Genomic DNA, 25,379 nt, shown 5'->3' on the forward strand with positions numbered 1-25,379 from the left:
AAGAAATGCTGAACACATACCTAAAGCAGAAACATTTTCCATGTTATACTAATAATGACTGAAGTGTTTAATGTGTGAAGACTTTAGTACAAATATCAAATAAACACATGTGCTTTTATTCAAGAATATAACCAAAGTAAAAAAAAAAAAGGTCATTGAATTTACATGTTGTTGTCAATGAGTTACAAACGACAGAAAGCTAAAATGTATTTTCTTGGATGGTTCAGAAGTAAGACCTGCTGCCTTATTGGTGCTTCACATTTTGAGTAGTGAGCTGTTCTATTTTATATATATATATATATATATATATATATATATATATATATATATATATATATATACACTGTATATATATATATATATATATATATATATATATATATATATACTGTATATAGATATATACTAACAAAATACCTGCGCTTCGTAGCAGCGAAGTACTGCTTATAAATTTTTATTAAGAAGAAAAGTAAACCTTTTTAAACTGAGGGAAAATATACCAATAATTATTTGTTAAGGATCTCTTTGTATACCACATTGTCAGTTGAAAAGCAGTCTTGGCTCAAATCAATACCAACCTTTTGTAGGGTATGGCCCTGAGACTTATTAATTGTCATTGCGAAGCAGTGCCTTACTGGAAATTGGAGGCATTTGAATTGAAATGGGTGATCAGAGAGTTTAACGGGGATGTGAGGAATAAAAACTCTCTCCCCTGAGCCACTGCCAGTAAAAATAGTTGCCTCAATTAGGTTCTTTTGCAGACACGTGACCTGAAGTCTCATGCCGTTACAAAGTTTCGGTGGCTGTAAGTTTCTCAGTAACATTATTGGTGCCCCAACCTTCAAAATTAGATTATGCTCAGGAGTGCCTGGAGGATTCAGAATGTGGAGAAACTCTAGCGACAGCGTGTCTATTAACTTGTGGATTTTTCTGCGAGTATTTGGCGGCAGCATCACAAAGTTGTTTCCGTCTAGCTGCATCAGAAAATGTACCATGATGTCTGACACGCCTCCTTTTTACTGTTTACTCACAGCTTGGATTGCTGCTGTCATAATCGGTTTCAGTTTCATGGTTTGTTTCAATTATGTTATTATTTGCAGGACTTGTGTTGAAGTGACATTCGGCATCTGTCAAGCGTTGTAAGCATACAACCGGTTTCATCGATAACTTCGCATCCAGCTTTTGAGAGTTGAAGCATTCATAAACATCAAAATGTCCACTACTCAAATAGTCACCTGTGAATCTAAGATGTTTAAGAGGCATTGGTGGTTCTCCAAAGGTGTAAAATATTTGGCCATTTCGGTACACTTGAAAGTGACAACCGATCAATTCAGCGGCAGCCATCAACTCACATGCAGAACCATAGGTGAAGGGCTTAAGCATTTCACTCTTATAGTGCTCCTGTGTAGTATAATTCTCTCCTGTACCGTCATCATTCCACACCTTGAACCTGTCCCAGTCATTCAATACATAAGAGACAATGTTACTCCGAATAACAAGAGTGAGCCTGATATCGCCGTGCAATATGTAACACAGAGAATGGAAAAGACAGGCGCCATCTCCGGGCATGGAAACCACTCGGTAAGTGACAGTTCTTTGATCGATGGTGATCACCTCAATAGACATGTTAATGGGGGTACGGTTGGAATGATAAAGGAAATGGGTACCTGAACAATGTAAACCAGTGTTTCCTAAACTTGGTCCTGGTGAACCCCTCTGGCTGCAGGTTTTTGTTCCAACCAGCTTCTGGTTTTAATTGAACTCCTGGGCTAATTAAGTTAACTAATATTTCCCAAGTTCTGTGTTTAGGGAACGATATCGAAATTAGAAAACTAAGTTTGTTAAAAAAAAAAAAACATAAAAATTTACCAAGCAGTTATATAGGAATAATGTATTTTTTTTCTTTTTAACAGTATTTTTATCTTGATTTTCATTCTACTTTCCTAGGGCTTCTAATTGTTTAATTAATGTATTATTTAGCTAAAGTACTTTCAGCCATTGATTACTTAGTGTTGTTTGCCAGCGTGTTTGCTCTGCTCATTTTAAACTGTTATTATTAAGGTACAATAAAGGGGGAAAAACTGCACAGAGTAAGGGCAAAGTATAATTAAATCAACAAAAGAGAGTTTTCAGTGTTGTTTGCCAGTGTGTCTGCTCTGCTCGTTTAAGCATTTAAATCTATATAAGGCAGGCTACCAACAACATGGGAGGCGTGGGGATGGGGGACGCAATATAGCCAGGCGGCCAACTACGTGGGAGGCCGGGGGATGCAGGACGCAGCACGCAACCCCGCCTCACAGCTTTGTAAGTAAGCTGTAAGGAATGAGTCTGCCAAATTTCAGCCTTCTACCTACACGGGAAGTTGGAGAATTAGTGATGAGTGAGTCAGTGAGTAAGGGATTTGCCTTTTATTAGTATGGATATATATATATATATATATATATATATATATATATACTGCTCAAAAGAATTAAAGGAACACTTTTTAATCAGAATATAGCATAAAGTCAATGAAACTTATGGGATATTAATCTGGTCAGTTAAGTAGCAGAGGGGGTTGTTACAGTTTCAGCTGCTGTGGTGTTTATGAAATTAACAACAGATGCACTAGAGGGGCAACAATGAGATGACCCCCAAAACAGGAATGGTTTAACAGGTGGAGGCCACTGACATTTTTCCCTCCTCATCTTTTCTGACTGTTTCTTCACTAGTTTTGCATTTGGCTACAGTCAGTGTCACTACTGGTAGCATGAGGCGATACCTGGAGCCTACAGAGGTTGCACAGGTAGTCCAACTTCTCCAGGATGGCACATCAATAGTGTCATTGCCAGAACGTTTGCTGTGTCTCCCTGCACAGTCTCAAGGGCATGGAGGAGATTCTAGGAGACAAGCAGTTACTCTAGAAGAGCTTGAGAGGGCCATAGAAGGTCCATAACCCATCAGCAGGACCAGTATCTGCTCCTTTGGGCAAGGAGGAACAGGATGAGCACTGCCAGAGCCCTACAAAATGACCTCCAGCAGGCCACTGGTGTGAATGTCTCTGACCAAACAACCAGAAAGACTTCATGAGGGTGACCCAAGGGCCCCATGTCCTCTAATGGGCCCTGAGCTCACTGCCCAGCAGCATGCAGCTCGATTGGCATTCGCCATAGAATACCAGAATTGGCAGATGCACCACTGGTGCCCTGTGCTTTTTACAGATGAGAGCAGGTTCACCCTGAGCACGTGACAGAAGTGAAAGGGTCTGGAGAAGCCATGGCGAACATTATGCTGCCTGTGACATCATTCAGCATGAGCAGTTTGGTGGTGGGTTAATGATTGTCTGGGGAGGCATATCCATGGAGGGTCACACAGACCGCTACAGGCTTGACAAAGGCACCTTGGCTGCCATCAGGTATCAGGATGAAATCCTTGGACCCATTGTCAGACCCTATGCTGGTACAGTGGCTCCTGGTGCACGACAATTCCTGGCCTCATGTGGTGAGAGTATGCAGGCAGTTCCTGGAGGATGAAGGAATTGATACCATTGACTGGCCACCACACTTTCCTGACCTAAATCCAATAGAACACCTCTGGGACATTATGTTTTGGTCCATCCAATGCCACCAGGTTGCACCTCAGACTGTCCAGGAGCTCAGTGATGCCCTGGTCCAGATCTGGGAGGAGTTCCCCACAACACCATCTGTCATCTCATTAGAAGCATGCACCGATGTTGTCAGGCATGTATACAAGAACACAGGGGCCATACAAAGTGCTGCGTACAATTTTGAGTTGCTGCAATTAATTTTTGGCAAAATGGACTAGCCTGCCACATAATTTTGTCACTCTGATTTTTGGGGCGTCTTTGAATTCAGAGCTCTGTAGGTTGATCATTTTCATTTCCATCATACGATGTGGCATCCTTTCGTTCCTAACACATTACCCAGTCTATATCAGTATAGATATCCAGGAGGATTTCTTTTTCCCATTGAGATCTGATGTGTTTTCAAAGTGTTCCTTTAATTTTTTGGAGCAGTTTTTATATATATATATATATATATATATATATATATATACTGTATATATATATGGCACTGTCAGATCTAAACACTAGCATGGTGAATTGCTTACGTAGTGACTTTAGCTGCAGGTGGAAGTCCCATTTTACTTATGGTGCCAAGCAGAGTTGCGTTGTGGTGCAGCAGTCTATTAAGCCAGCAAAAGTGCTGTGAAGAAGCTGTCTGTTGTTACGGTTTTGCCTTTGTCCAGTCTGATAGCAGTCATGGGACATTGTATCTTTGATTGCTGGTACAACAAATAACAAATAATTCTGAGCAGGTATCAACTACGTTACCAACTGTGGTCTTCGCTGCTCTTGTGAAAAGAATGGAGATAAAAAGCATCAACTCAGGGAGGGAGAGGCAAGTTCGTTGTACCACGTGAACGTCACTGAGAGAATAAAACTGAATAATAAAAAAAGTGACAACTTTTACAAGTAGCCAAAATTTACACTGGGTGTTACAGATTCAAATCAAATCAATGTTTTTATTTATTATAGTAATAATAATAATAATAGCAGCTCACTACTCAAAATGTGAAGCACTGGGTTTCGAACCGGCAACCTTTTGGTCATAAGGCAGCAGGTCCTCTGCACTATCCAAGAATATTTATTAGCTTTCTGTCGAGTGACATTTGAGCTTCGATTTGTAACTCATTGACAAGAACATGTAAATTGATTGATTTTTTATTTTTTTTTTACTTTGGTTATATTCTTGAATAAAAGCACACATGTTTATTTGATATTTGGACTAAAGTCTTTACACTTGAGCTGGGAGAACGTTTTGTACGAGGTGGGCTCCGTCAAGTGGGGGGAATAGGATAGCGGGCCGCTTGCGCTGATCGTCACATTTACAAAACAAAGGTGGCTGATGGAGAGGCGTGAAGGAATTTAAGGTGGGCCGGGATTACAAGTTTTTTCATAGGTTTCAGGGATTCCAGTGTTAACTATATGGGATAAACAACATAAAAAAAATTACATCTTTGAGTGGAGTATTGATTATAAAATCATTCAATCAAAATACTGAAAATCATCCTAAAAGCAATAAGCCAGTCAGATTTTTCTTGTCCTTTGTTTTGTTCAAATGTTTTTAAATAAAAATAATTTGCCAGTGAAGTATTCACTATTTTGTAAATGTTTTAAAAGAAAACACCCTTGTGACCACTAAAACAAACTTGACAGCTGCCCTTCCATAACTGAAAACCTCTTTCTAATGTTCCTTTTTACCATGTAAACATGTTTCTGTTGAAAGGGAGGCCAAGGTAAACAGCAAGCAGTGCATTTCACAGAGAATTTCTCAGATTTTACCCCAAAGAATTTCTAGTCTAATTAAAAAAAGGCTATAAAAAAAAAATGGGAACCAGTTATAATAAAATAAACTAGCATGTCCAAAAAAAAGTATTATAGGTTTTCCTCCTTATTTCTTAAGAATGTGTTTGTTCTTGTTACACTGTACCTCAACAAGTTTAGATGCCAGGTACATGGAGATAGTGGTGCTTTTGTAAAACATCATCGAGACCCCAGCCAAGAAACCTGTGAGAAAGAAGAGAGAAATTGGTTCAGATCAGCTGCTTTTATACAATACATTTCACAGACCAGATGAATTGAAACTCCAACACTGATTCTTTTAATTTCAGTGGAAGTATAAAAGAAATACAAAAACTCTGCCAATTAATTTTACACTCCTTTACTATTTATATGGATTAATAATCAATTTTCTTTGCTGTAACCATTACAAATTCAAACTGGCATAGCACACTTGACTCTATAAGATGTTGTTTCTGATCATTTAGTAGTCACAGCCTGATGAAAACATTGCAGAATTTAAAAACACAGACATCCACTTAATAAGAAAAGTAGCCGAAAGTCACAGACGTACCCGCAATCAAAGCGTGAAGCTCATCATCCAAATTTCTTAACCACCGTAACAAGCAGCTGGTTCCCTGGAGAACAACAAAACACAGCATGTACAGATTTGAAACAAGAACTCTACTACCTAGAATCAAAACTCCGTAACATACATTCATGATCATCAGTTTTTTTCCTGAACAAAAACTTTAGGAATTGGGCAGCTTTAATTTTTATGGTAAAAGTTTTCTCAAAGTGATTATAGAGTTACATTACATGTTTAAATATGTACTTTTTAACAAGTGCATAATCGAGTTTGTAAGGGTCGTGAGATGAGTCGAAGATGGGAATTCTAACAGGCAATTTGTGGTTTACAGTCCACTACCTTCTTCACTAAGCCACACAACCTGCCTCCCATTTTGACTGTTTTCATGAAAAAGCTTTTGCTTCCTTCAAGATCATCACTGTCATTGCAAATTTCTAACCCTGAATTTTTTCAGGTCTTAAACCAAAATGTAATATTATATAAAGAGCACATGAAAGAACAAATAGCATATTTTGTCCTAACTTTCTTCATTTATCTAATGAACAAAATTATCCAGTACCAACTGCTACTGTGTGAAAAACTAACTGCCCACTAGTTATATCAATCCAGTTAAAGGGATAATTGTTGTCAGATGATCGATACAGCCAGGTTTGATTATTGTTATTCCAGCTTTATATAAACTTCATTTATTTTGATTATTTCAATCAGCCTCATGTGACATGCATGCACTCGCCAGGCACATAATGTCACAATCAAAGGAAACAATTGCTGGCACTAATCCTGAAAGGGTTACAAACCTATTTCTTGGGCTATGGGACTGCACTGAACAACACTGCCCCCTAACCTTAGAGAAATGCTAGAGAAAAGTCTCAATGGTAAAAAAATGAGTTGAAAGGATCATACTGGCTGCATTTAAATCTCAGTAGTGTTAATTCAGACTGAAGTTAAAAGTGACTCAATTCTGCGACATTCAAATTAATACTGCAAGTGATTCAAATTCAATAGAACTTCAGTGCTGACAACTATCCTGAATTTGCAAAATTAATAAGACGATCATGAATACCAACTCATTAATCAACTCATGATAGCATGTGCTCAAAGGTGATTTGAGTGAAATCACCACTGCCAGATCTGCATATTAAACCTTGTGGACATGGGAGAGGAGCCACTCTGTAAAGCTGTTTCAAAAAAATTAAACCTGAGATGCGACACTTTAGAAAACACATAGAAACTGGGCTGTTCTAGCAGGATTTCTTCACTTTTCAGATTCCTCTAAAAAGATGAATTTGTGTTGCAGAAGTAAAGAAAAAAGTATAAACGTATAAAACATCTTTTTATTTAACCTGCCAGCCTAACAGGTAGCTTACAGTCACAACACAATCATACTTTTATTACACAGATCCATAAAAATATAAATTAAATTTTTGTCCTTGAAATAAGCCGACTTGCCTAACAAAGTCACAAAATTCAATGTTTGATTATTATCTTTATACATTTACCTGTAATTCCCACTTACTGTACTCTCACCAATGTATGCAAAGTACACAATATCACTATGTTTTCGATGAACAACATCAGGGTGTTTTTCCAGCATAAGACAGACTATGGAAAACTTTTTTTTTTAGCATGCTAGGAGTAAATGTGAAGAACACAATCAGTAAGTCAGCCCATTTGAGAGATGCTTATACTTTGAATTCCTTTAGCAATCCATTCAAACACTAGAGCTGCAGTTCCTGCTGTGTTGATCTTTTGATTTTATTTTCTCCAGTACTATGCCAGCTTAGTGATTATTATTATTATCATTAGTTATTGCTGGGTTATTACCTATTTTGGTAGCCTCTTAAACCCCTACCAGTAATATTTTGACCCAGTCTATTGTGGAAGCTATACTCGTCATAAAAAAACACTTGGAAAGGTTGTGAATTTTCCTAGAAGTGGCCAGCCTGCTTAAATTACTCCATGGGTGCCGCATAAAATCATCTACTAAGTCTTAGCAAAGGTCAGTGTTGATGTTTGACTCCATAAACAGAAAAATTCAGGGCAACAAATAGGCTTGAGAGCAGCAAGGTGGAAACCACTGTTAACCAGAAATATAAATGTGTCTATTTTATCTGCCAGAATTCATCTTGATCATTCTCAAGCCTTTTTTGGACAGATGAGACAAAATATTAACCTTTTGGATAATTCCCAATATATCCTGTATAAAGAAAACTCAGCATTCCACAATAAAATGTTAATACCAACAGTGAAAATGTGATGGTAATGTGGGGATGTTTTGCATCATCATAACTGGATAAGTTGCCATCACTGAAGGACTTATTATTATCATTTATTATTTGTCTGACACCTTTATCCATGGTGACTTACAACATTTAAGATAAAATTGGTTACATTTCTTTTATTTTTTTCCAGTTGGAGCACAGGCAAGTGAAGTGACTTGCTCATGGTCACCCAGTATGAGTAGTGGGATTTGAACACACAACCTCAGGGTTCGATGTCCAAACTCTTGCCCACTACACTGCACCACCTGCTTATGAATTCTGCTTTGTATGAGAGAATGCCTGGTCATTCAAGCTGCCCCTGCTCAAAAAGCTGTAAACATTTCTCAATTAAGACAGTTTTGCAAGGATGAATGGGATAAAATTGCTCATAGACGATGGGAATAATTGAAATTGAATAATAGGAACCATCTGGACACAATCATTATAGCTAAAGAAAGCACAAACAGTTAAAAAGAGTAAAGGGGCAATGACTTTCTCACACCGCACTAACTAATTTTGGATAACTTTGTTAATTCAATACATGATGTAAGTTAAAATAAAGTAGGTTGTTCAATCATGTACTCTTTATGCAATATCAAATTCTGGTTAAAGACTTTAAAACATTCTGTGTCAATATTTTGAAATAAAAGGATATCAGAAAGAGGGGAAAAAACATGTCATGGTATTATATATTCAGCAATGAGAAAGTGAAATGACAGAAATGAATAAAAACATATTGATAAATTAAAGACACACTGATTTCATTAACTTTTTACTTCATGTATATAACACGTGTGTGTAAACATTATATATCTACTGTATATATGTCACTTCACTGATTTTTATACCCCTTCCCACTTGTTGTGAATCTACTGTATTCGGTAAAAAAGCTATGCCTTTGCAGCACAATAAAGTCATACTTAAACATGTAACCTTATATTATCATATTATGCTTACTCACTCTAGGCTTTGCAAAACCACATGTTTAAACTGTTCCCTTGCCTAAAATGTGTAATTTGTCTTATATTGTAATTGAAATCTCCTGATACCTTGTATATGCTGACAAAAGATCCAAGGAATGCTCCAAGCTGGATATTCTCCTTGTTGTAGAGTAGAGACAAGAGTCGTGATGGTTTGGTAAACAGATGTCGAAATGTGGATGGGATCCTTAAGCAACACTGGATTAAATAACCAATGCTGAACATGCGAATGAAGCCCTTAAAAAACATTAACAAAAAGTGTCAGATAAGTGTTACTGACATATTTCATTTAAGATTTTCTTTCATGTTCTTTAATGCAAAATTATACAGAGATTTTCCAGCTGTTGAAACACAACCATTGTACAACTGTATAATAATGAAAACACATTATTCATTAGGTTTTCACTAATCAGGCTGACCTGTACTGTCTAAAATAAATCTAAACTGACAATGCTAAAAGAGATGGCTGGAAACAACTAAATCAGTTATGTTCACATCTTGGTTCTGGACATGACTCAATGCATAACCTCAGACAAAAAGCATGCAAAGAAAATCTATTTTTACTTTTTAAATGAAAATGTAATATCAAAATTTCAAAAGATTCAGTACATAGACAAACACAACACAAATCTTACTTGTTGCTGAACTAGGCAAACAGATTTAAATTTAGAACCACTGTGGTGAGAAGAACAAGTGGTTCTTTGAATACAGTATTAACAAAAACATAACTTTTTTCAAGTTTAAGGAAAAGTATTCAAAAACTTTCCTACAGGTGAAAAGGTGCTGCCTTCCAAAGTCTGGCTGCATTTACTCAAACTGACAGAGAGTTGAAACCACAGTTTAAAACTTTATAAATCATCCTGAACACTTTTACACAAATTAGAGTCCATGGCTGTTAAAAATATGCAAATAATGTCCTTACTTTAACACAGTAAGAGATGCAATTGTCCTCATAGTGTTTGCAGCACCTATGTCGTGGTCCACACTTGCATCTGGAAGTAATCAACCAAATATTTTGGCAATGGCATTCCATAGGCACTATTAAAGCTACTTTCTTATGCACATTAGACTTAAAATTACAGGAAAGCAATTTAAAGTAAGAGCTAAACCATGCACTTCCTTAGTCAAATCCATTTGATCCCATATCTTGGCATGAGAAAGAAGTACTTTTTAAAAAGAACAACAAATACGGAGAAAAAATACTCAAGAATTTTGTTTAAACAGATTTATAACTGATAAGAACATTTACTTGATTAATATGAGGTTAGGTTTTATTTTGTTAGCCCAAATTCAGTAGTATTTTTTGCTCTATATTATCAATTTTCTGTAGGAACTGCTGTTAAACAAAATACTCTTCTAGCATTCTAGTTTTCTTACATGGAATCTATAAGCTTCTTGGTGAGTGCAGCAAGTGAAACTCTGCTCTTCTGCTCCCCGCTCTCTGCTTTTGCTAAAGGTAGTCTGGTCCTTTCAGATGATTTGCTGTATAGGGCTTCTGCTAGAAATGAGTGAGTTGGAATTTCCTCTTTCCCTACTATGAATCTAAAAAGGCAGAAAAAAACAATAAAACAATGAATAAATGACAGATGAAAATATGTCTGTCAAAGGTAGCCACATTTTTGCAACAAATTTTAAATATTACTTTGTTACTCAAAAATTACATAAAGGGTATAATTATATACTCTCTGTCAGGAACAAATCAGCTTAGAGATAGGAGGAATGAAAAAACTCTCTATAATGTAGAAAACTGGAGAAGTAAGAGTTGGGTAGATGGTCACTTAAATTAAGAGTGTACGATAGTGATAATCTCAGTTAGCGATTCAAGATCAGTAAGATTGATTATTTTTGACTCATTACAATGGTTGTTTCACATTGTAACTGGAAAATATTTTGGAATAGATTCTTACTTTAATGTACTTTACATTGTACAAAATGTATAAAGGTATCAAGGCACTCATGTGACACTGTAATCTGATGGAACAATAAAGTGGCAATAAACGTGCAGTTTTTACAGAAACATAGTCTCATGTTCCTCTTTATTGATATGCAACTGCATTCACATCAGGACTCATAGCAGGCCACTTCAGAACATACCAATTTTTTCTTTTCAGCCACTCTTGTGTGTTCTTAGATCTATGTTTTGGGTCATTATTCTGCTGGAGCACCCATGACCTGCTTTCTGACATTTGGAAGATGGTTTCTCCCCAGAATGCTTTAAAAGTCCTCTGATTTCATTAGATTCAAAGAACCCATTGCCAGAGGCAACACAGAAACACAATAAAATTAATGAACCTTTTCCACAATAGCACTAGAATACCTGAAGCCTACGAAAATATTTGTAATGTCGGGCCACCTTAAATTCCCTTGCACCTCCACATCAGTGTCTTTGTTTTGCAAATGTGTCAATCAGCACAAACAGTAAGCAGCCTGCTATCCCATGCCCCACTGAGGCAGCTGAAGTCAAGTCAGACACAAAATGAAAAAAGCATGTGTTCTTGCCTCGCACTTCCTGTCATTCTACATTTACACAGATCGTTGTAGACTTGGAAGACACATGAGATGTATGTTATCCAAGTAATGACATACAATTTACCCTTTACAATTCCAGATACCTAACTCACAGATAGAGTCTTCAGCTGTGAGAATTTTGTGTCAGACTTGACTTTAGCTGCCTTGGTGGGGGATGGGATAGCAGGGTGCTTGCTGCTTAGCATATTTGCAAAACAAAGATGCTAATGTTGCGACTTGAATCTGTTGTATCTTGTTGTTGGAGGTCAGCCTGAATCTGTATTTACATTTTCCTTGGTTCTTTCTCCAACCATTTAACTATCTTTCCTTTCAATCTGGGTTCAGTTTTTCTCTTGCGGCCATGCCCAGGGAGGCTGACTACCATCCCAGTGAATTTAAAACTTGTTGAAAATATTAGCTACCGTAGTCACAGGAACATGAAGCTTTGGGGATGGTCTTGTACCCTTCAAAATTAACTATGCTTACCTTCACTTCCTCCTCAGGCAACTCTCTGCTTTTCTTTCTCCTGCCCAGGTTCAGTGTGATGCACATAATGACACAACACAGCTGAGTGAGGACTTTGTTCTATTCAGAGAGGATGAGTGTATTATTGAAGACAACTGTGATGCTAATTAGAATAATTAGTCTGTTTGACATGTCACTATGATCTGATTATATATTTTAACTTTTAAGTGGTCCCAATAATTGTGTCCATGCCTTTTTCATTTGTTCATTTTTTTAAATAATGAGCTAAGTCCTAAATCAAAAGTGTCTGCTTTATGGAATACTAGCAAAATACCCGCGCTTCACAGTGGAGAAGAAGTGTGTTAAAGAAGTTATGAAAAATGAAAAAGAAACATTTTAAAAATAACGTAATATTTGCTTTCTATTCGTTTGCATAAGCACAGTCCTTCATCAGCAATTATTTAATGTTAGCTCAGACCAGGCACTTAAATGTTTCTCTCACACTTTTGCTGAGTTTGTGCCGAACAGTATTCTATCTCTGACCATCTCATCTTTGTTTACATAAGCACAGTCCTTCACCAGCAATTATAACTCAGTTACAAAGTGATCAAAAGTCTTGTTTATACCCTGCATCCTTTCAGTAAACTTGTATCTCGCGAATATTGTATTCGTCTTAGGCATGACAAACGCCAGTGGCAGCGTGTCTATGAACTTAATTTAAAGTTAAGCTTTACACCTTGCTTTCCTATTCGTTAGCATAAGCACAGTCCTTCACCAGCAAGTTTAACTCCGTTACAGCAATTTTAACTCTGTTACAAAGTGATCCAAAGTCTCGTTTATACCCCGCATCTTCTCATTAAACTGGTATCTCGCAAATATCGTATTCGTCTTAGGCATGACAAACGCCAGCGGCAGGGTGTCTATGAACTTACCGTAGATACTCACCTATTAGTCGACCTCGCAGATAAGTCGAGTGTATTGTTTAAGCCGAAAATTATGAAATTTGTTATGACCCGCGTATAAGTCGAGGGTAAAGCTTGACAGCCTATCAAATTCTTTGAATTTCATAATTATACCCAATGTACCTGGGCCCAGACTTTCAACATTTTAATCTTTGAAGAATTTTAGTAAACCAAAATTAAAACTCCAAAAACATTTTTATTCATTTACTTACAGTTAGAATATTTCAATTAAATTCGTATTCAAATCCCTCACATATAATAAAGTGGCCCTAAGTGTCTTCTTCAAATCCTTCAAAGTCTGACTCTTGTTGGGATCAGAGATTAAAATAGCAGCCTGACATCCCAATTATACTGAATGTGGGATGTGGGTGGAGTTGTTGGGGTTTTGGGGGGTGGAGTTTTGGGATTGAGGGTTTGTTGACGGTGTGGTGGGGCTCTTGTGTTTTTGGTCTCTGTTAAGCTAAAACAGGCACCTTAAAAAGAAGGAGATAATAGTCAACCATTGAGCAGTCAAGCCTTGTGTGTCACTCCCTGCTGTAAATTAGGAGAAGGGAACTCAGGGACAGGGTTTTACCCCAGAGCAAGTTGCTCTGGCCCTGGAGCTTCACACCACTGGACAAGAAGAAGGAGAAGCTCCCCTGCATCACCCCGACCACGGTCCGGAGACAGGCAGGAAAGGTAACACTCTTCGTCATCAGAATGTCTGAATAAAACGTGAAAGTTTTCTTCCATGATGTCGTCAGCATAAACATCATCCTCTTCATTGTCGCCGATTGTTGAATCATCTGCTGCTGATTCTTTGTCTTCATAGATGGCATCATCTTCTGATCCATCCATAGCATTACTGATGCCGTATTTCAAGAACGACTTTTCGACCATTTCTGGTGGAATTGAGTCCCAAGCTTCCTTTACCCATTTAGCTACTAAATCAATGTCTGGTTTCTTCAAATTCCCTCCTTTTGTTACTTTTACTTATCCAGAACACATCCACTGATGCCACATGCTGCGTACTCTGTCCTTGAATGGCTTGAATGGCTGGAGCATCAATGTCAATCCGCTGGGAATAACAGCTAACGTAGTAGCCATTTTCCTGGCTTCATCCTTCACATCCTCTGATGTATGAGCGCGGAACATGTCCCACACCAAAAGTGACAGGCGTTTACTTTGCCCTGCTCCTGATCGCCTAGCCCACACATCTTAAAGCCACAATTTCATTCCAGCCTCATCCATCCAGCCTTTGGGGTGTACACGAACAGTAATGCCTGCAGGAAATTTTATGTTCTTTGGGAATAACTTCCCCTCCTTGAACCGTCACCTTATCGTGGTGGAGGGGTTTGCGTGTCCCAATGATCCTAGGAGCTATGTTGTCCGGGGCTTTATGCCCCTGGTAGGGCCACCCAAGGCAAACTGGTCCTAGGTGAGGGATGAGACAAAGAGCGGTTCAACAAACCTCCAATGAAGAATAAAAACCTTGGACGACGTTTTCCCTTGCCCGGACGCGGGTCACCGGGGCCCCCCTCTGGAGCCAGGCCTGGAGGTGGGGCTGATGGCGGCGCCTGGTGGCCGGGCCTGCACCCAGGGGGCTCGGTCAGGCACAGCCGAAGAGGTAATGTGGGTCCTCCTCCCCATGGGCTCACCACCTATGGGAGGGGCCAAGAAGGTTGGGTGCAGTGTGAGTTGGGTGGTGGCCGAAGGCGGGGACCTTGGCGGTCTGATCCTCGGCTACAGAAACTGGCTCTTGGGGCGTGGAATGTCACCTCTCTGAAGGGAAGGAGCCTGAGCTAGTGCGAGGTGAGAGGTTCCGGCTAGATATAGTCGGACTCACCTTGACGCACAGCTTGCACTCTGGAACCTATCTCTTTGAGAAGGGCTGGACTCTCTACCACTCTGGAGTTGCCCCCGGTGAGATACGGCGAGCAGGTGTGGGAATACTTATTGCCCCGACTGGAGCCTGTGCATTGGGGTTTACCCGGTGGGCGAGAGGGTGGCCTCCCTCCGCTTCGGGTGGGGAAGGGTCCTGACTGTTGTTTGTGCGTATGCCCGAACAGCAGTTTGGAGTATCCACCCTTTTTGGAGTCTCTGGAGGGGTTGCTAGAGGGCATACCTTCTGGGGATTCCCTCGTTTTGCTGGGAGACTTCAATGCTCGTGAGCAATGACAGTGAGACCTGGAAGGGCGTGATTGGGAGGAATGGCCCCCCCGATCTGAACCCGAGCGGTGTTTTGTTATTGGACTTCTGTGCTCACGGATTGTCCATAACGAACACCATGTTCAAGCATAAGGGTGTTCATATGTGCACTTGGCACCAGGACACCCTAGGCCTCAGGTCGATGATCGACTTTGTGGTCGTGTCGCCGGACTTGCGCCATATGTCTTGGACACTCGGGTGAAGAGAGGGGCGGAGCTGTCAACTGATCACCACCTGGTGGTGAGTTGGCTTCGATGGTGGGGGAAGATGCCGGTCAGACCTGGTAGGCCCAAACGTGTTGTGAGGGTCTGCTGGGAACGGCTGGCAGAGTCCCCTGTCAGAAGTAGCTTCAACTCCCACCTCCGCAGAACTTCAACCACGCCCCGAGGGAGGTGGGGACATTGAGTCGAATGGGCCATGTTCCGTGCTCTATTGTTGAGGCGGCTGACCGGAGCTGTGGCCGCAAGGTGGTCGGTGCCTGTCGTGGCGGCAATCCCGAACCCGTTGGTGGACACGGCGTGAGGGATGCCGTCAAGCTGAAGAAGGAGTCCTATAGGACTTTTTTGTCCTGTGGGTCTCTGGAGGCAGCTGATAGGTACCGCAGGCCAAGCGGAACGCGGCTTCGGTTGTTGCTGAGGCAAAACTCGGGCATGGGAGGAGTTTGGAGAGGCCATGGAGAGCGACTTTGGACGGCTTCGAGGAGATTCTGGTCCACCGTCCGGCGCCTCAGGAGGGGAAGCAGTGCAGTGTCAACACCGTATATGGTGGGGATGGTGCGCTGCTGACCTCGACTCGGGCGTTGGGGGAGTACTTGAAGACCTCCTCAATCCCACTAACATGCCTTCCACGAGGAAGCAGAGCCTGGGGACTCTGAGGTGGGCTCTCCCATCTCTGGGACTGAAGTCACCGAGGTGGTCAAAAACTCCTTGGTGGCAGGGCCCGGGGTGGATGAGATACCGAGTTCCTTAAGGCTCTGGATGTTGTAGGACTGTCTTGGTTGACACGCCTCTGCAACATCGCATGGACATCGGGACAGTGCCTCTGGATTGGCAGACCGGGGTGGTGGTCCCCTCTTTAAAAGGGGACCGGAGGGTGTGTTCCAACTATAGAGGGATCACACTCCTCAGCCTCCCTGGAAAAGTCTATTCGGGGTTCTGGAGAGGAGGGTCCGCCGGATAGTGAACCTCGGATTCAGGAGGAACAGTGTGGTTTTGTCCTGGTCGCGGAACAGTGGACCAGCTCTTCACCCTTAGCAGAGTCCTGAGGGTGCATGGGAGTTTGCCCACCGGTCTACATGTGTTTTGTGGACTTGGAAAAGGCATTCGACCGTGTCCCTCGGGAATCCTGTGGGGGTGCTCGGGAGTATGGGGTACCGGACCCCTGATAAGAGCTGTTCGGTCCCTGTACAACCGTGTCAGAGCTTGGTCCGCATTGCCGCAGTAAGTCGAGCCCGCTTCCAGTGAGAGTTGGACTCCGCCAGGGCTGCCCTTTGTCACCATTCTGTTCATAACTTTTATGGACAGAATTTCTAGGCGCAGCCAGGGTGTTGAAGGGGTCCGGTTTGGTGGACTCAGGATTGGGTCACTGCTTTTGCAGATGATGTTGTCCTGTTTGCTTCATCAGGCCGTGATCTTCAGCTCTCTGGATCGGTTCGCAGCTGAGTGTGAAGCGGCTGGGATGAGAATCAGCACCTCCAAATCCAGAGCATGGTCCTCAGCCGGAAAAGGGTAGAGTGCCCTCTCAGGGTTGGGGGAGAGATCCTGCCCCAAGTGGAGGAGTTCAAGTATCTCGGGGTCTTGTTCACGAGTGAGGGAAGAATGGAGCGTGAGATCGACAGGCGGATCGGTGCGGCATCCGCAGTGATGGGCTCTGCATCGGTCTGTCGTGGTGAAAAAGGAGCTGAGCCATAAGGCAAAGCTCTCAATTTACCAGTCGATCTACGCTCCTACCCTCACCTATGGTCATGAGCTATGAACGAGATCGCGAATACAAGCAGCTGAAATGAGTTTCCTCCGCAGGGTGTCTGGGCTTTCCCTTAAAGATAAGGTGAGAAGCTCAGTCATCCGGGAGGGGCTCAGAGTAGAACCGCTGCTCCTCCGCATCAAGAAGAGTCAGATGAGGTGGCTCGGGCATCTGATCAGGATGCCTCCTGGACGCCTCCCTGGTGAGGTGTTCCGGGCACGTCCAACCAGGATGAGGCCCCGGGGAAGACCCAGGACACGCTGGAGGGACTATGTCTCCGGCTGGCCTGGGAACGCCTTGGGATTCTCCCAGAAGAGCTGGAAGAAGTGGCCTGGGAGAGGGAAGTCTGGGCCTCTCTGCTTAAGCTGCTGCCCCCACGAACCGACCTCGGATAAACGGAAGAGGATGGATGGATGGGAATGACTTCCTCTTGAATATTATCGTTGGGTGTAGCTTTGTACCATCTGCCAAGCAAGAGAGGACAACGGTGAAATGGGTTTTTTCCATGGCCCGTTGACTTAATAAGAAAGGCGAAAGTCTAAAACGCAATGCTTTCTTAGACTTTGACATTGCTTGTAGAGAAGACTTAGTTTTTCTCCAATCTCTTACAAGTTTTTCGCTAACGCAAAACTCTCTACCAGCCACACAATTATTGGTTTCCTCAGCACGCTGAATAACTTTCAGTTTGAACGATGCGGGATACAATGCTCTTGTCTTCTTTTCAGAATTCATGATCGTACCGGTAAGAAGTTTAACTTAATATATTGATCTATTTTACTAATAAACTGCAATTAAATATACGTAGGCTAATAATGCAGAGCATGTGGGGTCATCAAGCTTCTTCCAGAAACAATTCAATGCAAATTTAATAAAGAGCTGCAAAACGTTGCGCCAAATGAATGTTGAGTAGACTGTATTAAATCCATCCATCCATTTTCCAACCCACTGAATCCGAACACAGGGTCACGGGGGTCTGCTGGAGCCAATCCCAGCCAACACAGGGCACAAGGCAGGAACCAATCCCGGGCAGGGCACCAAACCATCGCAGGACACACACAAACACATCCACACACCAAGCACACACTAGGGCCAATTTAGAATCGCCAATCCACCTAACCTGCATGTCTTTGGACTATGGTAGGATGTTGTGGATTATTTTTCAGACAATAAGGCGCACTTAAAATCCTTTAATTTTATCAAAAATCGACAGTTCGCCTTGTAATCTGGTGCACCTTATGTATTAATTCTGGTTGTGCTTACTGACCTTGAACCGATTTTATGTGGTACACGGTGCTCAAAAATCTGTCAAAATGTTTTAGAATGACTTTGGTAAGCTACGAAGCTGCACTGCTTGATGGATTGTTGGAGCATTACAGCTACCGTAGTCAGGAAGTTTACATCAGGAGACCGGATGGCTTTTTCCACAGATCTCTGTCTCTTTTGATCTGCGACTCCATGCGTGCCCATCTCACCGATACTGTCAAAATCCAAGTGAAGCAAACTAATTCGGAGCTTGCCATCATTCCGGGTGGATTAACCAAAGAACTCTAACTGTTAGATATCGGTGTCAACATTTCCTTTAAAGTTAAATTGCGAGATGCGTGAGAGCATTGGATAATGGAAGGCGAACACATATTCACCAAGACAGGAAGGCAACGGCAGGCGAGTTACGCCACTATCTGCCAATGGATCGTGGATGCCTGGGCTAAGGTATCAGTCTCAAGTATCTTTGAGCTTTCATCACTAAACAGCTACGGTAAGTAACAGCAATGAGACTGACTCGGATAATGACGAGAGAGATCCGGGCATGCTTGATGCTGAAATCGCCGAACTGTTTACCTCAGACACTGAGGATGAAGAATTTGATAGATTTGTGGAAGAGGATTGAACTGAAAAAGTGAGTGTATTGTTTTGTATTTTATGTTACAACTGAGCAATGTTGAGAGTTATTGTGAATGAGTTGAATAAAGTTTGACTTATCTGTTTTGTTTCGCTGAATGCGCTTTATAATCCGATGCGCCTTATGTATGAAAGTAGACCCATTCATTGATATTGCGCTTTAAAATTCGGTGCACCTTATGGTCCGAAATACTGTATGTTTCTGGTTACCGCCATCGACTGGCAGCTAATGGCATGTTTGTTATCCAAACACCTGCAAAAGCTAATGCTCACATTCAAGTGCGGTATTTCACAGTTTAAAGAATTATTTAATGAAATTAGTATTGCCCTGTGGATAAGCTGACTTTGTGTTTGTGAATGAATTTTAAGGCATACATTTTTCGACTTATACATGAGTATCTACGGTAATTTAAACTTCAGTTTACACCGTGCTTTGTTTCCACAGTAGCTGCACTTACGATTATGCTTGTATGTATCACTCGCTTCATATTCTTTTGCTGTCTTCTCAATTGTGTAATGCGTTTTTTGTTCAGCGCTCTTTGGAGCTCTTCCTTGTTCTCTGCGTACTACGCTCACAGTCAGTTCACGTGAGCCGCTCGGAGTACATGCATCAAAGGTTCTCAGCTGTGCTTGTGGTATCCCGTGTGATCTTGCGATGTCCACGGCTTCATTTAATGTTAGCTAAGGCCCAGCACTTAAAAGTTTCTCTCGCACTTTGGCTGAGTTTGTGCCAAACACTAGTCCATCCATGACTATCTGATCTTCGTTTGCGTAAGCAGAGTCCTTCACCCGCGAATATTTAGCGGCAGCGTGTCTATTGGATTGCTGCCGATGGACGGCCTTATGCAGGACGCAACTCTGCCTCACACGGCGACCGAGCTGCAGGCTATGGCCGTATATATGTACGAAAGAAGGTTCCAGTTATGACTGTTAAGCGTAGAATTTCGAAATGAAACCTGCCTAACTTTTGTAAGTAAGCTGTAAGGAATGAGCCTGCCAAATTTCAGCCTTCTACCTACACGGGTAGTCAGTCAGTCAGTCAGTGAGGGCTTTGCCTTTTATTAGTATATATGTAAAAAGAATACAGGCTGTCAATTTCTTTTCTTAGTTTCAATTTACTTAAAACTATTTAAAAATGAATCATGAAAGTTATGTACAGAACAGTACCGATACTTTTGACTGTGTCTGCTCTAAAATACAGCAAAGTCATAATGATTTTTTTTATTTAATAATAATAATAATAATAATAATAATAATATGCTTCAGGTAGTCATATATAAAGATGTAATAGACAGATGATCAGAATCTTTAATAGAACTTTAATATTACCAGCAGTATTAAAGTTCTAAAATAAGTGTTTATTATCTCTTCATGCAAACTTACTTCAGTGCTGAGAATGCAAATCCCTTGAGGCCATCCTTGCACCTAAAATTGTAAAAAAAATTACACAACATCAAACATAAAGTTTATGCACACATTCATTGTACTAATAAGAAAAAAAAAATACTATTGTCTGTTGGTTTCATGCTTAAGTATTGCATCTACCATTGGAAATAACAAATTATAAAATAAGGTTGAATATATTTAAGAACACATTGTGATTCTTGTAAAATGAAACTCATAAAATGCCATCTTAACTCTATTAGTTTATCATTAATCTGTCCTAACTATTTTTTAACTTTATTTAACATGACATCAGCCTCATAGCTTTAGAAACTCAAAATTATAATTTGCTAACATAAAAATAAATAACTAAGTCCAATTTTTTCCTGCAGATATGTCTATTAAAAACAATAGTATACGCATACATTGAAACCAAAGAAAACAGTATAATTCTTTGTTGATGAGCATATAGCTTGTTGAATAATGAATAGTTTTTACTTCCACCACCACCACTTTTGGTACGTATTACATACTGAATGTGGCAATTCTTCTATTGAGCAGCAGATGTCACTACAAACTATCGTGGCTCTTAAAGCAAAGAAATTTATCTATTTTAGAAGGATTAAGATTTCACTGCAATGTCATAATATAAGTGATATTTTGAAAAACAAAATATCAAAACAAATTAGTTCATGTAATTTTTGTTACAAAACACTGAGTAAGATAACAACACATATTGGTAGTAATACCATTTCTTTATGCCGATTAAAGATAATCACTATTCTCATTTCACATTTTTGTATAATAAACATTGCAAATATTACATTTTTGTGGAATTATAAAAGAAGATAATTACCCAAAAGCAAATAAAAAGCAATAAAACTACTGTATCAGATGAATGATATTATTTCTGCAAAATATTCACTTTAGCAATAATTAAAAACATTTGCTCTACTGCAAAATAAATTAACAGAGATTGCTAAACATAATCCTTAAAACAGTAAAGCTTTTAAAAAATGTTTAACAGTTTCAGGGGTCCTAGTCAGTTAATGTATTTCTTCCGGATGGACAAGATGATTCACTCATGTTCTGCTATTTCAGGGCTGAAGCCGATAACAGGAGCATTATAATCAAGACAGGACCCAAACCAGAATAAGTCATCAGTTCATTGTCAGTCACATTCAATCTTTCTCACACTTTGCCAAGACAGAGTTACCCAAACTTGAAAATTTGGAGCAAAATTGTATTCTCTCAACAAAAAAATATTGATTGGGAGATCATGAAAAGCCAACACAGAGAGTGACTGGGTTTGGATCAAAACTCAGTCTACTTAAACTGCTGCATCCCCTTGATGGGCTGTTCAGTTGTTTTCACATATACATTTGATATAAATAAACACAGCTTTCACCCAAAATGTTTATCAGCTTATACATGCAGTTCCTGACCCTGAGTAATTAAGTTCAGCGTATCTGCAACATTGGGTGCAAAGCAGAAACCAATTCTGGGCATTCTAAATATTTATCTTTTTCCAGCTTAACTCAATAAGTAGCAAAAAAATATTCAAGACTGGAGTGGAAAAAGAAAAGAAAGTTAAATTTAATTAATTACTAATTTTCTGGTTCACATATAGTAGCAACCTATGCAGAAAGTGCTTGACAAACAGAATAAGAATGCAAAAGCAACACAGATGATGAGGTGGAAGTCAGAAGATTGAAGCTTGCAACACATGTCCAGAAAAGGTGTGAGTGCATGATTAATACTTGGCATAGTACCTCTTACAGTCTTTTAGGTAAAATAAGTTATACACTTCCTTTGCAATGGAGTAAAGAAAATTAAGGCAATCATGAGGCAGCACTGCATGAAAGGTCAAGGGGGTTTGGAAGAAAATTTACAGGTTAACCTGACTCAGCAATAATGGACTATTATGAGCCAGCTGAGATGTAAGAAAACAATAAAGTAAATTGGAAATCAGCAAGCTGTCTGTCACTAACATAAACCTGCAACTCCACTCCACTTGCACATTCAACCAGCTTGTTTCTATTACCAGTGTATTTTACACACTGAAAATGGTCTGGCACAGACTTGTTTTTAACTCATAAACCTTCTTCTCCCTTAGCACCTTGATTTTTTCTAAAAAGATTTAATATTGATGGAACACCAATTTCTGCTGTGAATGTTATAGATGGGTCCTGATCAAATAAATTGAAGTAATAGTAAATGACACTGTGGACCTTTTATCACTATTGCCAGGATGAACCATTTCTTATAGTCGATCTTGATAAAATATTCTTCACATATGTTTTGTAGACTTGGTATACTAATTATCAATGTCAGTAACTATAGTCTTTAATTGTCAGTATATTATAGCTCAACATTATTAGCCTACACAATACTGTAATTTAAGGCAGCACAAATACAGTATATATTAGGTGTCTGATACTTTATTTTGTTAAAGACAAATCCTAATAAGTTATTGACTCAGCAGAAAGAAAAAGAAAAACAAACAAAAAAAATCATATTACCCTTCTCATCTACTTTATTTAAATAAGTTATTCCTTCAGTTCAATTCAGAAAAAAACCTGTTAACAGCTTTACCGGAGATAATATGAGTTCCATAGTATTAGGCTAAACAAGCTTCATCCTGCTCCTCCTACAAGGCATCTCACAAAATCATAATTACATCCTAGTGTAAAAAGAACATTATTTTTTCTTCTTTTTGTCATCTGTAAGGCCATTCAATTATGATTAATTACCTATCTTCTTTTGACTCAGTAACATAGCAAAAAATCTACATGAAATTTACAAGTCAGTCACATTAATGTTTGCTGCATGCTTGTAACTATCAACCATTTAACATAAAAAACATAGCCAGCTCAGCAAAACTTCATCTCTTTTTTCCTTTGCTTTCAATTGTCAGAATAATGTTTATGGGTGATTGAAAATTAGCCCAGTGCGTACAGTCTGTCTTGATTACTTCTTTTGAAACCTTATTTTTATATTTACCAATACAAAATATACAACCACCATCCAACAAGTTTTGTTATCACTTCAGATTGTTATGGCAGTTTCCTTTAATGTAATTTTATTAACAAGTGTTTGTTTTGCCCCTAGATTCATTTCTACACTCCATTATTGGAATTCCTTTCTTTAAGCACAGTAATTGGCCTTGCTCGAATGAGTGTGTCTCATTGTGTGTGCATGCCCGGGAGTTTAACGATGGCCGTTTAACTTATGGACACAATGGGTACTGCCATGGGCCCCAGCAGCAGCATAGGAGCCATGATGTTCCTGATGCCTATGTACACTTCTGTTTTGCTATCAAAACAAGAGTCCTAGCGCACTACTTTGCCCAGGGCACTATGATGAGGTTAAGATGGCCCTATGTTTAATGGCATGGCACAAAGACCAGGATTGCACCCAATGTTTCTAGAATAGGATTTTGGCTGCCTGTAATTCTGTAGTTGAAAATGCAGGTTTGGAAAACAAGTAAATGAATATTACAATATGTAACCATTTTCTTGGTTTTTGCCAATGGCATTTTTATTGAATTGGGTGACTGTTCAGTCAAATTATTGATTTTAATATGCTAGACTTTATTCTAACCCAGCCACAGGGGATGCACAAACCAGTGTGTCTCTGCATGCCGGCCCCAAGTGCGGATAAATGGGGAGGGTTATGTCAGGATGGGCATCCAGTGTAAAATTTTGCCAAATCAATATGCGGACATTAATACAAATTTCCATACCGGTCGAGCCCTGGGTTAACAATGACTGCCACCATTACTATTAGCCAACAGGGTGCTGGCAGAAATTGGGCTACTGTTGGCCGAGGAAGAAAAAGAAAGAGAAGAAGTTAAAGCAGTGTAGGATGGTGGTCTGTAGGGTGACATTGGAGATTAAAAGGAGGAAGAGAGTGAGAAGGAGCCAAGGATCAAATGATAGAGCATGACAATGGAAGACTGCATGGTTGAGTTTAGGGAGAAGGTGAGACAGGCACTGGGTGGTAGTGAAGAGTTACCAGACAGTTGGGAAACTACAGCAAATGTAGTAAGGGTGACAGCAAGAAGGGTGCTTGGCATGACATCTGGACAGAGGAAAGAGGAAAAAGAAACCTGGTGGTGGAATGAGGAAGTACAGGAGAGTATACAGAGGAAGAGGATGGCAAAGAAGAAGTGGGATAGTCAGAGAGATGCAGATAGTAGACAAGAATACAAAGAGATAAGGCACAAGGTGAAGAGAGAGGTGGCGAAGGCTAAAGAAAAGGCGTATGATGAGTTGTATGAGAGGTTGGACACTAAAGAGGGAGAAAAGGACCTGTACCAATTGGCTAGACAGAGGGACTGAGCTGGGAAATATGTGCAGCAGGCTAGGGTAATAAAGGACAAAGATGGAAACGTACTCACAAGCAAGGAGGGTGTGTTGAGCAGATGGAAAGAGTACTTTGAGAAGCTGATGAATGAAGAGAACGAGAGAGAGAAGAGGTTGGAAGATGTGGAGATAGTGAATCAGGAAGTGCACTGGATTAGCAATTAGGAAGTAAGGACAGCTATGAAGAGGACGAAGAATGGAAAAGCCGTTGGTCCAGATGACATACCTGTGGAAGCATGCAGGTGTTTGAGAGAGATGGCAGTGGAGTTTTTAACCAGATTGTTTAATGGAATCTTGGAAAGTGAGAGGATGCCTGAGGAGTGGAGAAGAAGTGTACTGGTGCCAATATTTAAGAATAAGGAGGATGTGCAGGACTGTAGTAACTACAGGGGGATAAAATTGATAAGCCACAGCATAGGTTAAGAAGTGATGATTAGTGAGCAGCATTATGCTTTCATGCCAAGAAAGAGCACCA

At 40.2% G+C, this 25,379-nt stretch overlaps 1 protein-coding gene across 2 annotated transcripts in view; it reads right to left on the bottom strand.

The window, feature by feature from the left end:
• tmem135 (transmembrane protein 135) overlaps window positions 1–25,379 on the bottom strand; it is a 421,403-nt gene that overhangs the window by 16,203 nt on the left and 379,821 nt on the right. For both annotated transcript variants that reach the window (XM_039744170.1, XM_039744172.1), the window contains 6 exons: window positions 20,538–20,579; window positions 10,549–10,713; window positions 10,094–10,163; window positions 9,241–9,408; window positions 5,916–5,979; window positions 5,493–5,569 (listed from right to left, as the gene is read on the bottom strand). In XM_039744170.1, the coding sequence (XP_039600104.1) occupies window positions 5,493–5,569; window positions 5,916–5,979; window positions 9,241–9,408; window positions 10,094–10,163; window positions 10,549–10,713; window positions 20,538–20,579 (586 nt within the window). The remainder of the gene's footprint in view (window positions 1–5,492; window positions 5,570–5,915; window positions 5,980–9,240; window positions 9,409–10,093; window positions 10,164–10,548; window positions 10,714–20,537; window positions 20,580–25,379) is intronic.

This window comes from Polypterus senegalus, chromosome 2, assembly GCF_016835505.1.
Source record: "Polypterus senegalus isolate Bchr_013 chromosome 2, ASM1683550v1, whole genome shotgun sequence".
Lineage (NCBI taxonomy): Eukaryota > Metazoa > Chordata > Cladistia > Polypteriformes > Polypteridae > Polypterus > Polypterus senegalus.